Below are 17,141 nucleotides of genomic sequence, written 5' to 3' on the forward strand. Positions count from 1 at the left end.
TCATGGTTATATGGTATTAATGGAGTACCATCTATGTGAAGTAGATCATGGTATTATGGAGTACCACTTATGTGAAGTAGATCATGGTTTATATGGTATTAATGGAGTACCACTTATGTGAAGTAGATCATGGTTTATATGGTATTAATGGAGTACCACTTATGTGAAGTAGATCATGGTTTATATGGTATTAATGGAGTACCACTTATGTGAAGTAGATCATGGTTTATATGGTATTAATGGAGTACCATCTGTGTGAAGTAGATCATGGTATTAATGGAATACCACTTATGTGAAGTAGATCATGGTTTATTTGGTATTAATGGAGTACCACTTATGTGAAGTAGATCATGGTTATATGGTATTAATGGAGTACCATCTGTGTGAAGTAGATCATGGTTTATATGGTATTAATGGAGTACCATCTGTGTGAAGTAGATCATGGTATTATGGAGTACCACTTATGTGAAGTAGATCATGTTTTATATGGTATTAATGGAGTACCATCTGTGTGTAGTAGATCATGGTATTATGGAGTACCACTTATGTGAAGTCGATCATGGTTTATATGGTATTAATGGAGCACCACTTATTTGAAGTAGATCATGGTTTATATGGTATTAATGGAGTACCACGTATGTGAAGTAGAACATGGTTTATATGGTATTAATGGAGTGCCATCTGTGTGAAGTGGATCACAGTATCAATGGAATACCACTTATGTGAAGTAGATCATGGTTATATGGTATTAATGGAGTACCATCTGTGTGAAGTAGATCATGGTTTATATGGTATTAATGGAGTACCACTTATGTGACAGTACATCAGGGTCTTTGTGGTATTTTTAGAGTACCAATTATGTGACAGTACATCAGGGTCTATGTGGTATTTTTGGAGTACCAATTATGCAACAATAGATCAGGGTCTATGTGGTATTTTTGGAGTACCAATTATGCAACAGTAGATCAGGGTCTATGTGGTATTTTGGGAGTATCATATATGTGACAGTAGATCAGGGTCTATGTGGTATTTTTGGAGTACCAATTATGCAACAGTAGATCAGGGTCTAAGTGGTATTTTTGGAGTGCCAATTATGAAACAGTAGATCAGGGTCTATGTGGTATTTTTGGAGTACCAGATATGTGACAGTAGATCAGGATCTGTATGATATTAATGGAGTACAAATTATGCACAGTAGATCAGGGTCTATATGATATTAATCAAGTACCACTTTGTATGGATATAATGTGTACCACAGTAATTCAGGTTCTATGTTAGGGGTCTCAAACTCAAACCACCCTTTGGGTGCTTAATGTTATTTTCGATGCCCCAAGGGCTGCAAGACCTTTGTTATCTCTCATGACACTTTGTGATGCCAATCATTTTGCTGGCATATGTCGCCTGCGGGCTGTGTGTTCAAGACCCCTGTTCTGTATAGTATTAATGGAGTACCAGTTTGTATGGATTTTATGTATAATGACAGTACATGTAGATCGGGGTTTGTATGGTGCTAGTGGAAAACCATTTATGTGACATTATATCAGGGTCTATGTGGTATGAATGGAGTACCATTTTATATGGATTGCATGTGTGCGACAGTAGATCATGGTCTATATGGTATTAATGGAGTACCAGTCATGCAATAGTAAATCAGGATCTAGATGACTTGTATTGTTGGATGACCAATTACACATCAGTATATCAGGGTATTACAGTAAATCATAGTATGGTATTAGTGGAGTACCACTTTGTATTGAATTCTTGGTTGCTACAAAACCATACCCAGTAAGTCATAAATATGATTTGTCTTGGAGTAGACCATGATCTGTGAGTGCATTTAGGTGATGGTAGATCAGGGACTGTGTGGTATTAATGGAATACCAATTATGTGACAGTAGCTTGGGATCTATAAGGTATTAATGGAGTTCCACTTTGTATGGATGTCATGTATATGATGGCAGATCAGGATCTGTATGGTATTAATGGAGTACCAATTATGTGACAGTAAATCAGGGTGTATATATGGTCTTAATGGAGTACTAGTTTATGTGAATTTGATTGTTGCTACCAACCATACTCAATAAAAAAGCCATATACAAAACTTGTCTTAGAGACATCCATTAATTTAAGTACAGTATGTTTGAAAAAATTAATGATTCAAAATATGTATATAAGAAAGAACTAAGAGTTACTATTTCCTAGTCTGTTTTCTTTGGAATTTAGAGTAGTTGAGGTTCTTTGAATAAAGAAAAATGAAGACAACTAATGGACAACTAATGCAGACAAGATCACAAGAGACATTTCAGTGAGGCTACAATATATTTTTATTACAGGAGATATGAAACTGATACATTACCTGATGGTGAGGATGAATTAGGTGATTGGTTGAGACAGGTATACAAAGAAAAGGTAAGACTTTCAACATCTAAAAACTGACACACATTGGTCCCTCATTGTAAATTCCCTTACTATAATGCTGCCCCTCGTTTATCTTGGATATTGTCCCGTTCAATCAATGAATTCTTGTTTTGCTAATGCTGCTGCATTAACTTTAGTTCTGGGCTCATAAAAACCAATTATGATGTGACTGATGTTAATTAAATACTCTTTGGTTTTTCACTACCTGGACACAGCCATATTGAAATATTCTTTGGTGTAAGCATTGATCACTTATAATATGGATCTCTTTTTTATGGCTCCTGAACAGCATTATAAAATAATGTAATTCATAGGAAAGATGCTTCATTCCTCAAGCACTTGACTGAATATGTGGGGTTGGGGGCATATGAGAATGTTCTAGAGATTTTCAGAGTAAAGTTTGGTTGATCATGAAGTTGCAGTTCATTTTTGTGTCAATCATTTTACTGGAGATTTCATGGAAACGTGTGGACAATGATGTGGAATTGAGATACAGTTCTGTTGTTGTAACAAAACAATTAGTAGGTAATTTACTATTCCTGGAATTGTTGTTTAAAAGAATGTACTTAGAAGTAACATCATTATAATTGAAACAAGTCAGTAAACAAATCACTGTCATCAAAGGCCAGAACTTTCATAAATATATCTATTTGTTGATATAATGTAATACTCTAGTAGAAAATCACCTTTCTGAAAGTGACTCCATTTTGTTGCCACTCATAGCAGACTTTATACTTTAAAATCTTTTTGGTATGCTTACTCAGCTTGATGATTATTGTATAGTGGGTTTAGACTACATTCGTCAGATGTCATAAAAGAGGAGTTTTCAGTCAGTATGCCTGCCATGATGGCTGTGGTCACTTATCAGGAGCCATAGTAGAACATCAGATTCATGATCCGAATGTCATGGGTTCAGTGCCCACCTGAGTCAGCTATTTAGTGTGTCCTTGGTAAGAGCACTTAGCTTGCTTTCCTCAAATTATAGCTGATAATGTGTTACAAGTACTGTTAAAACCAATACAAAATGAAAGATGTAGCTGATAATGTGTTACAAGTACTATTAAAACCAATACAAAATGAAAGATGTAGCTGATAATGTGTTACAAGTACTATTAAAACCAATACAAAATGAAAGATGTAGCCAATAATGTGTTACAACTACTATTAAAACCAATACAAAATGAAAGATGTAGCTGATAATGTGTCACAAGCACTATTAAAACCAATACAAAATGAAAGATGTAGCTGATAATGTGTCACAAGCACTATTAAAACCAATACAAAATGAAAGATGTAGCTGATAATGTGTTACAAGTACTATTAAAACCAATACAAAATGAAAGATGTAGCCAATAATGTGTTACAGCTACTATTAAAACCAATACAAAATGAAAGATGTAGCTGATAATGTGTCACAAGCACTATTAAAACCAATACAAAATGAAAGATATAGCTGATAATGTGTCACAAGCACTATTAAAACCAATACAAAATGAAAGATGTAGCTGATGTGTTACAAGTACTATTAAAACCAATACAAAATGAAAGATGTAGCCGATAATGTGTTACAAGTACTATTAAAACCAATACAAAATGAAAGATGTAGCTGATAATGTGTCACAAGCACTATTAAAACCAATACAAAATGAAAGATATAGCCAATAATGTGTTACAACTACTATTAAAACCAGTACAGAATGAAAGATATAGCTGATAATGTGTTACATGCACTATTAAAACCAATAGAAAATGAAAGATATAGCTGATAATGTGTTACAGGTACTACTAAAACCAAGATTTAAATAACACACAATACCTAGGTTCAATATAAACTCTATTGTAAGTAAAAATAATCTTTGGCATAATGGGGGCAAATCCTGTCACAGCACACTGCACCAGCTGAGCTCTGAATTGTTTCTATAGAAATACCTCAGGAAGAGAGACTTGGGGGAGTTTGTAGGGTTGTGCAGAGTGTCCAACACCTGTATGTGAAGCCACAAGGGACTGATACAAGGTATATAGGGACACTGATAACCAAAACTTGATAAGTGTGATCCTGAGGATTGCTATGATGACAAACATCAGCCGATACTCCATACATGCACCATAGGAAGCAGGTATGAAGTATATGGGCATAATAGTTGGGGGTCAGAAGCAAAGTTGTGAATGCATGAAACTTGGCAATGGCCCAAATGATGTGAAGGGAGCTTTGTGACTATGGAATAGTGCGACTGTAACGAAGGCCCCCAATGTAAGGAAATGTAAGGATAAAGAAGGATGAGAATGATTGATAATGCAATAACGTGGAAAATGCATGAACTAGATTTCAAACTGCATGATAATCCAGATGTGCCTAAAGGTATCAATATTAGATATAAGTATTTGATAACCAGTTAGGAAATCACATGTCCACTAATAGAAGATACAGCTGAAATGACAATGTAGCAAAGGATGTGAAAATGAATGACTGGCATGAACAAGTGTTCCAATTTGTATGATGGTACCTCTAAGTAAAGAAATGGAATAGTGCATTGATCGACACAAGTGTGCACCAACGTGTGAGGCACACACTATGATATATGCCTCAACACAAGCATACTATATTCTGTCAGAGTGCACCTGAATATATCTACAAGATACATTAAAGGACCATCGACCCAAGGCTGGATCAGATGGTGCGGAATTCCAGCCTTAGCAACACTGGTATATGCCAAAATATGGCAGGTATGTACATTATAGTGATGTAAATCATAACCTAACCTGAGCAAAACACCCTCAATAGTAGTGATAAGGATAGTAATTCTACTTAAGGCACGAGCATTGTCCATGAGAAACAGTGGATCACAAAGGCAAGCTGCAGCTAATATCTGAATACAATGGAATTTCCTTTTCACATGGAAAGGACAAACAAGGACATCATAGGTCATATCATTAATATGATGTCCACACCTTGACAGAAAATGTCATTCTTAGATGCTCTACAGTGCAGAATGAATAGGTGTTTATCCATCTGAAATATCATGTCCAGCATACACTGATTGTTTGTTGCAGAAATAATGGGCTCCACAAATAGCAAATTATCCACACCGCAATAAAGCAAAAGAAACCAGTGCACAATTAGTTTGTAGTAACATTTCAGTGGACTCCATATCAAATTAGAGGCCCCAAAGAGATTGCCACTTTGAATGTAACAATCCTTTTGGAAGGAATGGTGTCCAAAGCACATGACACTAAATGTATGTACACAAATGTTCCTGAGCAGAAAGAAGATGGTTAGGAAGAAATCTGATGTAGTGTGTATAACATGACAAAGACTATTGTCCAAAAGTTGAAATAAAATGGTCCTCCATACCAACTCCAGCTGAGATGTGGCTGCACCATGACCTCCAGCCAAAGCACTTTGCTGCTGCAGACTGAAATACTGCTCCAGACAGGACATGGGACACAACCACGAGTTCTGAAGCATTGATTTGTTGACACCAGCATGAAAAGGGGTCCTTTTTTTTTTTTTTTGTTAAATCACATCTCGAATCCTCAGGCAGTTGCATGTGGAATTTGTCTGCAGTGCTTGAACTATAGATTCACTATATTGCAAGAATCCAAGAAATGCCAGTAGACACATGCACTGCAGCAACAAGTCCACAGCCAGTGAACTCCCTCTCACAACATAGGTGACAATTACACCACCCTCCTGTATGTAATAGGGAATCTGGACTTACTATGATATTTTGTTCATTTTTATCCCATGAAGTATACTCTGTAACCTCTCTGACTCCTGAAATAGTTACTATGACCAGATACAGATACAGAATCTAATTCCTGCAAGGTACAGCTTAATTGTGGAGTACTGCAGGCTGGTGTGACAGCCTATGCCAAAATAAATAAAAACATCTGAGAGTTCCTGTAAAGAGTATGAATGAGCAACAACACCTGACATTGCCAAAAATTTAAACAAACTATTGAAGCCAGTTCTGTACACTGACCTAGTTAACAGATGCAAAAAAACACAAATTCCTGTGCATGTCGTGTCAAAATAGCATGAATTCTGAAGTCAGGGGACACACATTAACCAGAAACATTTGTTATCCATGTCACAGAATGTCAGTGGGAAACTGAAGTGTTGTAAGATAGTCACATCTTCAATGAATCCATAACTGTACAAGTGCTCTTCATTGAACTGATATGAAGTGCAGTGTGATATGATATTGACGGCTCTGTCGGTCAGTGCACGTATGAGACTGCCGAACTGTGCACACAATATCCAGAAACATTTGTATTCCATGTCACAGAATGCCAGTGGGAGATTGAAGTGTTGTAAGATAGTCACGTCTTCAATGAACCCATATGAAGTGCTCTTCAGTGAATCCATATGAAGTGCACTGCCATATGATATGGATGGCTGTATTGGTCTGTGCACCCATGAGACACGAGACTGCCAAAATGTGCACACAATATCCAGAAATGCTTGTATTCCATGTCACAGAACACCAGTAGAAGAATGTATTGTAAGAAGGTCACGTCTTCAGTGAACTTATATGAAGTGAAGTGCTCTCCAAGTAACCCATATGAAGTGAAGTGCTCTCCAGGTAACCCATATGAAGTGAAGTGCTCTCCAAGTAACCCATATGAAGTGAAGTGCTCTCCAAGTAACCCATATGAAGTGAAGTGCTCTCCAAGTAACCCATATGAAGTGAAGTGCTCTCCAAGTAACCCATATGAAGTGCAGTGCCTGTATTATGTGGATGGCTGTATTGATTTGTGCACTAATGAAACCTGAAAGCAGAAAAAATTGGAAAGCAGAACCAGGCAGTAGAAAGTTAAATAGTAATGTGTAGAAAAAACCGAAGTCAGCACTGCATTACAAACTAGAAATTCTATCACTCAGGCAGATATATGTCTAAAGACATCAGACTGATACCTACCTAAAACCCAAATAGGACTGTCTGATAGACCCTGCTTAGCACCCTCCATTGCTGCCCAATCCTAACATTATGAGTCTTGAATAATTGAGGATTAAAACCACACAGCAAGAGCAATGTGGGCAAGGACTGGTTGAACTCATGCATAGTTATGGGCAACCCTTTGACAGGTAAGGAAGAGTGGGTCCAAATGACAACCCAGCATTTGTAAATATTGAAGCAGCTCATGGCCAAGGATCTGGTCTTGTAAAGTGGTGTTTATGACACTTATGGCAATAAAGGGTACCCTTGGAGTGTTTTAACGCTTAAACTCGACAACAATACCATTGTCACTGATCTGAACCTGAGAGAACTGAAGTTAAGTTTGGGTTCCTGCAACCAGGTTGTCTTACTGTCATTCCTCAACTCACAGGAATGCATGAAATGCAAGTTGAAAAATGGAATTAAATAGAGCTGCACAGAAGGCATTGTGAGTGAATCATGGCAGGACAATTTTTTATTATTTTTTTAATTTTTTAGAATACTTTGTCATACATTGTCAGTTGGTAGTCTGGCATCTGTGTGCAGTAAAAGCTTATGAAGCAATTGCATTACTTTGGAATAAGAATAGAATTTGTTGGATTAGGGATATTGTTCAGTTTGTGCACCTAGCCAATAGCCAAGACATAGGTAGATAGTGCATAGTGTTTTGCAAAAGATATAAATGAAAAGTACCAAATTTTTAAAAAAGGGAATGTGCTGTGGAATTTTAATGTTAAGTCGATGCAGTGTATTCTAACTGCACTGTAAGAATCCATCGAACATGGAATGGGCACTTCATAGTAAAATGAAACAATATTACTCCCTGTCTTTTAATGTTGGTAGTTCTGGGTCCTGTTCTGGGATTTCTTCTGCATAAGCTGGGTTGGAAAACTGGGTACTTTTTCAAATCCAGGCATTTTCAATGCATAGTTACAACCGCTGAGGCAAAAACAGCCTCCATTATTCTAGGTGATCTTGCATTATGGCAGAAAGTAGGTCACCAAGCAAGTGATGTCATCCTGGAAGAATCTGTGAACCTTCTTGAATTTGTTAGTGACTATTTGGACACACTATCTTCGTGAATGGCAAGGACTCCGCCGCATATCCATTAATTGTTTTAACAAAATTGGCTGCAGTTAGCTCAAATGCCAAGCAGGTCTGAGATTATGTTGCAACCGTCACAGAAGGGATGGAAGCTGTCTTCCTCTAGCACTGCATTGTTGTCAAAGACGGGTCCATCCAGCAGCAATGATTTTGCATGCCCAAAGAATAGTGTGTTGGATGGATCTGTGCTTCCCTCATGCCAATATTGTTAGAGTCCATTAAGGAGTGATTACTTTCGGCTAACATAACTGCTGTATTTTGCAGCGCCACCACCACATACCCGTCAAACCATGAGGCTCTCCCGGAATCCATGAAGATTGTGAAGCTGTTGTACCTCACGGTGATATGGCAGTCATTGTGGAAGATTGTCTCAATGTGGCGACAGATGATTGTAATTCGGCTAACTGTTGCTTGACAGCTGCCATGTCTGACATGTAGATCACGTGGTGTATCAGCTGCTTGCAGGTGACGTGACAATGCCATTTCAAGACATGAAACACCCGTCTGGTCATGTGATGATGCTCTTGAACACAAGGAAGAATCACCTCTCTGTGTACATTATCTCTGTACAGTTGAAGAAGATGCTTCTTTCCAATTGAAACTAAGACCTTGATATTCTTCTCAGCTAACTGTTTAACCAATTTTCGATGCAGTCCAATTTTCTGGAATGTCCGCCCAAGTTGAATTTGTCACAGTGATGGCGCCTTAGTTAAGTTCTATATTGTGAACACTGGTCAAATAATTAACAGTTCGTCTTGATATACGAGAAGCCATTGTGAAATGAATAAACATATGATTCCCAAAAGACGGAAAGTAACATGTGGTATCAGCAAACAGAAGAAGGACTGTTTCTTTCTGCAAATAATGTTAAAAATTAAATGCAGCATCTGCACTGAATGGAATGCATCTCTACATGTGTATCAGTTATATGAATGATGCCTAACTGACAATGTTTGATCACATGCTTCAACTCAGTCATCTGATTGGTTCAACATGACAACATATCTAAATTTAGTTACTAGCTTATTAACATGTATTGGCTGCAATGACATCATGTCTGGGCAGAGAACCATAGTAGACAAAGAGGGGTCCAGCAAGGAGGTAGAAAAGGATGCACTGTATATTACTTAAACTACATTTAACAAATTATAACAAAATGAAAGATGTAGCTGATAATGTGTTACAAGTACTTTTAAAACCAAGACAGAATGAAAGATGTAGCTGATAATGTGTCACAAGTAATATTAAAACCAATACAAAATGAAAGATGTGCTGATGTGTCACAAGTACTATTAAAACCAATACAAAATGAAAGATGTAGCTGATAATGTATCACAAGTACTATTAAAACCAATACAAAATAAAAGATGTAGCTGATAATGTGTCACAAGTACTATTAAAACCAATACAGAATGAAAGATGTAGCTGATAATATGTTACAAGTACTATTAAAACCAAGACAAAATGAAAGATATAGCTGATAATGTATCACAAGTACTATTAAAACCAATACAAAATGAAAGAGGTAGCTGATAATTTATCACAAGTACTATTAAAACCAATACAAAATGAAAGATGTAGCTGATGTGTCACAAGTACTATTAAAACCAATACAGAATGAAAGATGTAGCTGATAATGTGTCACAAGTACTATTAAAACCAATACAAAATGAAAGATGTAGCTGATAATGTCTAACACTACAAGTACTATTAAAACCAATACAGAATGAAAGATGTAGCTGATAATGTGTCACAAATACTATTAAAACAATACAAAATGAAAGATGTAGCTGATGTGTCACAAGTACTATTAAAACCAATACAAAATGAAAGATGTAGCTGATAATGTGTCACAAGTACTATTAAAACCAATACAAAATGAAAGATATAGCTGATAATGTATCACAAGTACTATTAAAACCAATACAGAATGAAAGATGTAGCTGATAATGTGTCACAAATACTATTAAAACCAATACAAAATGAAAGATGTAGCTGATGTGTCACAAGTACTATTAAAACCAATAGAAAATGAAAGATATAGCTGATAATATCTAACACTACAAGTACTATTAAAACCAATACAAAATGAAAGATGTAGCTGATGTGTCACAAGTACTATTAAAACCAGTACAAAATGAAAGATGTAGCTGATAATGTATTACAAGTACTATTAAAACCAATACAAAATGAAAGATGTAGCTGATAATGTGTCACAAGTACTATTAAAACCAAGACAAAATGTAAGATGTAGCTGATAATGTATTACAAGTACTATTAAAACCAATACAAAATGAAAGATGTAGCTGATGTGTCACAAGTACTATTAAAACCAATACAAAATGAAAGATGTAGCTGATGTGTCACAAGTACTATTAAAACCAATACAAAATGAAAGATATAGCTGATGTGTCACAAGTGCTATTAAAACCAATACAAAATGAAAGATGTAGCTGATGTGTCACAAGTACTATTAAAACCAATACAAAATGAAAGATGTAGCTGATAATGTGTCACAAGTACTATTAAAACCAATACAAAATGAAAGATATAGCTGATAATGTATCACAAGTACTATTAAAACCAATACAAAATGAAAGATGTAGCTGATAATGTCTAACACTACAGGTACTATTAAAACCAATACAGAATGAAAGATGTAGCTGATAATGTGTCACAAATACTATTAAAACCAATACAAAATGAAAGATGTAGCTGATGTGTCACAAGTACTATTAAAACCAATAGAAAATGAAAGATATAGCTGATAATGTCTAACACTACAAGTACTATTAAAACCAATACAAAATGAAAGATGTAGCTGATGTGTCACAAGTACTATTAAAACCAGTACAAAATGAAAGATGTAGCTGATAATGTATTACAAGTACTATTAAAACCAATACAAAATGAAAGATGTAGCTGATAATGTGTCACAAGTACTATTAAAACCAAGACAAAATGAAAGATATAGCTGATAATGTATTACAAGTACTATTAAAACCAATACAAAATGAAAGATGTAGCTGATGTGTCACAAGTACTATTAAAACCAATACAAAATGAAAGATGTAGCTGATAATGTGTCACAAGTACTATTAAAACCAAGACAAAATGAAAGATGTAGCTGATAATGTATTACAAGTACTATTAAAACCAATACAAAATGAAAGATGTAGCTGATAATGTCTAACACTACAAGTACTATTAAAACCAATACAAAATGAAAGATGTAGCTGATGTGTCACAAGTACTATTAAAACCAATACAAAATGAAAGATATAGCTGATAATGTGTCACAAGTACTATTAAAACCAAGACAAAATGAAAGATGTAGCTGATAATGTATTACAAGTACTATTAAAACCAATACAAAATGAAAGATATAGCTGATGTGTCACAAGTACTATTAAAACCAGTACAAAATGAAAGATGTAGCTGATAATGTATTACAAGTACTATTAAAACCAATACAAAATGAAAGATATAGCTGATAATGTGTCACAAGTACTATTAAAACCAATACAAAATGAAAGATGTAGCTGATGTGTCACAAGTACTATTAAAACCAGTACAAAATGAAAGATGTAGCTGATGTGTCACAAGTACTATTAAAACCAATACAAAATGAAAGATGTAGCTGATGTGTCACAAGTACTATTAAAACCAATACAAAATGAAAGATATAGCTGATAATGTATTACAAGTACTATTAAAACCAATACAAAATGAAAGATATAGCTGATAATGTGTCACAAGTACTATTAAAACCAATACAAAATGAAAGATGTAGCTGATGTGTCACCAGTACTATTAAAACCAGTACAAAATGAAAGATGTAGCTGATAATGTATTACAAGTACTATTAAAACCAATACAAAATGAAACATATAGCTGATAATGTGTCACAAGTACTATTAAAACCAATACAAAATGAAAGATGTAGCTGATGTGTCACAAGTACTATTAAAACCAATACAAAATGAAAGATGTAGCTGATAATGTATTACAAGTACTATTAAAACCAATACAAAATGAAAGATATAGCTGATAATGTGTCACAAGTACTATTAAAACCAAGACAAAATGAAAGATGTAGCTGATAATGTCTAACACTACAAGTACTATTAAAACCAATACAAAATGAAAGATGTAGCTGATGTGTCACAAGTACTATTAAAACCAATACAAAATGAAAGATGTAGCTGATGTGTCATAAGTACTATTAAAACCAATACAAAATGAAAGATGTAGCTGATAATGTGTCACAAGTACTATTAAAACCAATACAAAATGAAAGATGTAGCTGATAATGTCTAACACTACAAGTACTATTAAAACCAATACAAAATGAAAGATGTAGCTGATGTGTCACAAGTACTATTAAAACCAATACAAAATGAAAGATGTAGCTGATAATGTATTACAAGTACTATTAAAACCAATACAAAATGAAAGATGTAGCTGATAATGTATTACAAGTACTATTAAAACCAATACAAAATGAAAGATGTAGCTGTACTATTAAAACCAATACAAAATGAAAGATGTAGCTGATGTGTCACAAGTACTATTAAAACCAATACAAAATGAAAGATGTAGCTGATAATGTGTCACAAGTACTATTAAAACCAATACAAAATGAAAGATATAGCTGATAATGTCTAACACTACAAGTACTATTAAAACCAATACAAAATGAAAGATGTAGCTGATAATGTGTCACAAGTACTATTAAAACCAATACAAAATGAAAGATATAGCTGATAATGTATCACAAGTACTATTAAAACCAATACAAAATGAAAGATGTAGCTGATAATGTCTAACACTACAGGTACTATTAAAACCAATACAGAATGAAAGATGTAGCTGATAATGTGTCACAAATACTATTAAAACCAATACAAAATGAAAGATGTAGCTGATGTGTCACAAGTACTATTAAAACCAATAGAAAATGAAAGATATAGCTGATAATGTCTAACACTACAAGTACTATTAAAACCAATACAAAATGAAAGATGTAGCTGATGTGTCACAAGTACTATTGAAACCAATACAAAATGAAAGATGTAGCTGATAATGTATTACAAGTACTATTAAAACCAATACAAAATGAAAGATGTAGCTGATGTGTCACAAGTACTATTAAAACCAATACAAAATGAAAGATGTAGCTGATAATGTGTCACAAGTACTATTAAAACCAATACAAAATGAAAGATATAGCTGATAATGTATCACAAGTACTATTAAAACCAATACAAAATGAAAGATGTAGCTGATAATGTCTAACACTACAGGTACTATTAAAACCAATACAGAATGAAAGATGTAGCTGATAATGTGTCACAAATACTATTAAAACCAATACAAAATGAAAGATGTAGCTGATGTGTCACAAGTACTATTAAAACCAATAGAAAATGAAAGATATAGCTGATAATGTCTAACACTACAAGTACTATTAAAACCAATACAAAATGAAAGATGTAGCTGATGTGTCACAAGTACTATTGAAACCAATACAAAATGAAAGATGTAGCTGATAATGTATTACAAGTACTATTAAAACCAATACAAAATGAAAGATGTAGCTGATGTGTCACAAGTACTATTAAAACCAATACAAAATGAAAGATGTAGCTGATAATGTGTCACAAATACTATTAAAACCAATACAAAATGAAAGATATAGCTGATAATGTATTACAAGTACTATTAAAACTAATACAAACTGAAAGAAACTGCCTGTTAGCAATTTTATTTTGGCTCAGTAACTTGATTTGTCCATTATCTTCAGTTCTTAAACTATGTGGATGACATGCACTTGGAGTAAAGAAGGACCCAATAAAATTCAGGGTAAAAAATATCAAAGGTCAAGGTCGTTGTGTCCGAAAGAAGAAAAATGGTTTCCACATGATAGGATTAGTTTTACATCACATACCAGGACCAGACTTTGCGGACAGCTTGCGTTTGATATAACAAAGAAGACTATTCATTTTGGTATCAAAAAGTCAAGGTCACTGTTACTGAAAGACAAAAAAAATGGTTTCTGAACAATAATATTATTTCTGCATTACAGATGTGGATAGAACCTTGTGAATAGCTTGCCTTTGGAGTAAAGAAAAAGTCTATCACTTTGGAGGTTAAAGGTTATGGTCTTTATGACTGAAGGAAGAAAATTGGTTTATGCACAAAAATTAAATTTGTTGGCCATATACCTTGAAGTTCTTGATGTTGATAACTTGCACATTGTGAAATTTTCATTTTTGTTGGATTTATGATCATTTTGAACACATTACCTGCTATCCTGCTATATGATGCTGAGAGAAATAGAAGCTAAGTACCTTTCCCAAGGCCACATAGAGACACCTATCCCAAGCTGACCTGGGTGCATATTGAACCCTTGATCTTTGGATGAGTCCATTGCTCAACTATTTGAGCAACATTGCATCAGGTCTCAGCTGGCTGAGTGGTATAATGCACTCAGCATTACAGATCACTGATGTCTCACCTCTGTACATGAGGGCTTGTGTCTCAGGTTCAGCTGACATGGGTTTGTGAGAAAGCTTTCTGGTAGCTTCTCATGGGTTGGTGGTTCTTCCCTTGGGTCTCATGGGTTCTTCCTCCACCAGATATACAGGCCGCTATGTATATCCTATCATGTACTGAAAAATGGCATTAAACCCATAACAACAGCAACAATACTGCATCAGAAAGAAGACTATTTGTTTTGGGGTCACAATCTCAAAAGTGAAAGCCACTCTGACAGAGAGAAGAAAAAATTTTTTATTTATTTTTTGGCATAATGACTTGAGTTTTGGGTGATCTACCTTGACCAAAGATTGTGGAGAGCTGTTTTTATGGTATGGAGGTGGCTTCTTGATTTTGTGGTCATTGGTCAAAGTGATTGTTTCTCAGAGAAAATGTGTTTTGTATGATATTTTTGGTCCTTAGTAAGTTCATTGATCAGACTTTGTTAACAGTTTGCACTTAAAGTTACAAAGAATCCTCAAAGATAAAAGATGGTGCAAGGAACCATAAGTATTCAGATCATGCAGGGAATATACAAATTTACACACTTGGAGATCAGTGATATCTGATAACTCCTTCAAACTCATCAACATAAATATGCACTCTGCACAGTATAAAATATTGAACTGTTAAGCTAACTTAAACAACTAATAATCTAAAAAGAAACATAACAATGGATACCTCTGTCCATTCCAAAGTATGCAGAATGTTAGTTAAAATAAACAGTTGCATGTGAAAAGAAACATAACAATGGATACCTCTGTCCATTCGAAAGTATGCAGAATGTTAGTTAAAACAAACAGTTACATGTGAAAAGAAACATAACAATGGATACCTCTGTCCATTCCAAAGTATGCAGAATGTTAGTTAAAACAAACAGTTACATGTGAAAAGAACACGGTTGCTTTTGATCAGAGATATTCATGAGACATTACCCATAAACTGTGGAAAATTCTACAAGACAACCATAAAGAACAATTTGCCAATTTACTGAAGCTGGCAAATAAGCTGTGCATGTCTTTTCTAATGAAAGGAGGATTTCAGCACAGATACACAGATAAGAAACCAATTATGTGCAAAAACTGTTTCCAGATAAATGCTTTTACATCTAGAGGGGATATCTTAAGAGGATTTTGATTTCATTATAGTCCTATCCTAACAATGCAGAACAGGATTAGAGAGACAGACAGATACATAAGAGTTTTTGTAAATAATGAACTATTGTGATTTCTTTTCTGCCCCTTTTTTTTCTTCTATTTCATCCAATGTTATAGATGACATGGGGAGGTTTTCCCCCATTTAAAGAAAACCTAGCATCATCTTTGAACCTTTAGATTCTTAGGTTTGAGGGTCAGATGGCTCACTCAGATAAAGAGTAAAAAGAAAATAGTGGTTTCTGCACATTAAGTTAGTCACGTAAGTGCCTGCAAAGAGTACTACTAAACATGGGGAGGATGTATAATATGCATTCAAAACACTCATTTTGGACTGTATGATGATATGCAATTAGAAACATTAGCAGATACGTTCATATCAGATTATTGTATAATGATTACTTTAAGCAGTTTATATTATTCATAGATGTGTTGTACTTAGTGATAGTCATTAAGCTATAAAAAAAAGGAATTAAGGAGATGGAGCTATAATAAAAATTATCTACTTAACTTTTTTTCAGGATGATGCTTTAGATCATTTTTATAGAACAGGCCAATTTGACCTGCCAGCTGTCCGAGTGCCAAAGAACGCCAAAGACTTGGTGTCTTTTATATTTTGGTCATTACTTACCTGCATTCCACTTTTTTATTACTTGACTGTGTTATTCTTGGCTGGAACAGTATATCAGCAGATTCTTTTTATAGCAGTTGTAGTTATTGGTAAGTATGCATCAAATGACTTCTTTTTGTGCCTCCACCATATTCTATGGAGGAGTCATATACTGTTGCCATTGTCAATCCATGCCATCCATTCCTCTCTGGTTCAAGTCCCATTCATCATTTATTTTGTTTCCATTCCATTACTATAAAATTACTGCATTGATTGAAGCCAAATTAAATAAAAATTTACAGTAAGGAGAGTTTGTTCAGTTTGATTTAGAATTTTGCCATTTAAATGTCTCATGTTGTTTGTTGCATACATGTT

The 17,141-nt window shown here is 34.5% G+C and overlaps 1 protein-coding gene across 2 annotated transcripts in view; it reads left to right on the forward strand.

Annotated features, from left to right (window-relative positions):
- The window catches only part of LOC149773326 (1-acyl-sn-glycerol-3-phosphate acyltransferase delta-like), a 62,874-nt gene that overhangs the window by 37,778 nt on the left and 7,955 nt on the right, over positions 1–17,141 (forward strand). For both annotated transcript variants that reach the window (XM_089946446.1, XM_089946447.1), the window contains exons 7-8: positions 2,334–2,409; positions 16,678–16,876. In XM_089946446.1, coding sequence (XP_089802572.1) covers positions 2,334–2,409; positions 16,678–16,876 — 275 coding nt within the window. The remainder of the gene's footprint in view (positions 1–2,333; positions 2,410–16,677; positions 16,877–17,141) is intronic.

Source organism: Sinohyriopsis cumingii, unplaced genomic scaffold (assembly GCF_028554795.1).
Source record: "Sinohyriopsis cumingii isolate HCF-2022 unplaced genomic scaffold, ASM2855479v2 utg000663l, whole genome shotgun sequence".
Classification (NCBI taxonomy): Eukaryota; Metazoa; Mollusca; class Bivalvia; order Unionida; family Unionidae; genus Sinohyriopsis; species Sinohyriopsis cumingii.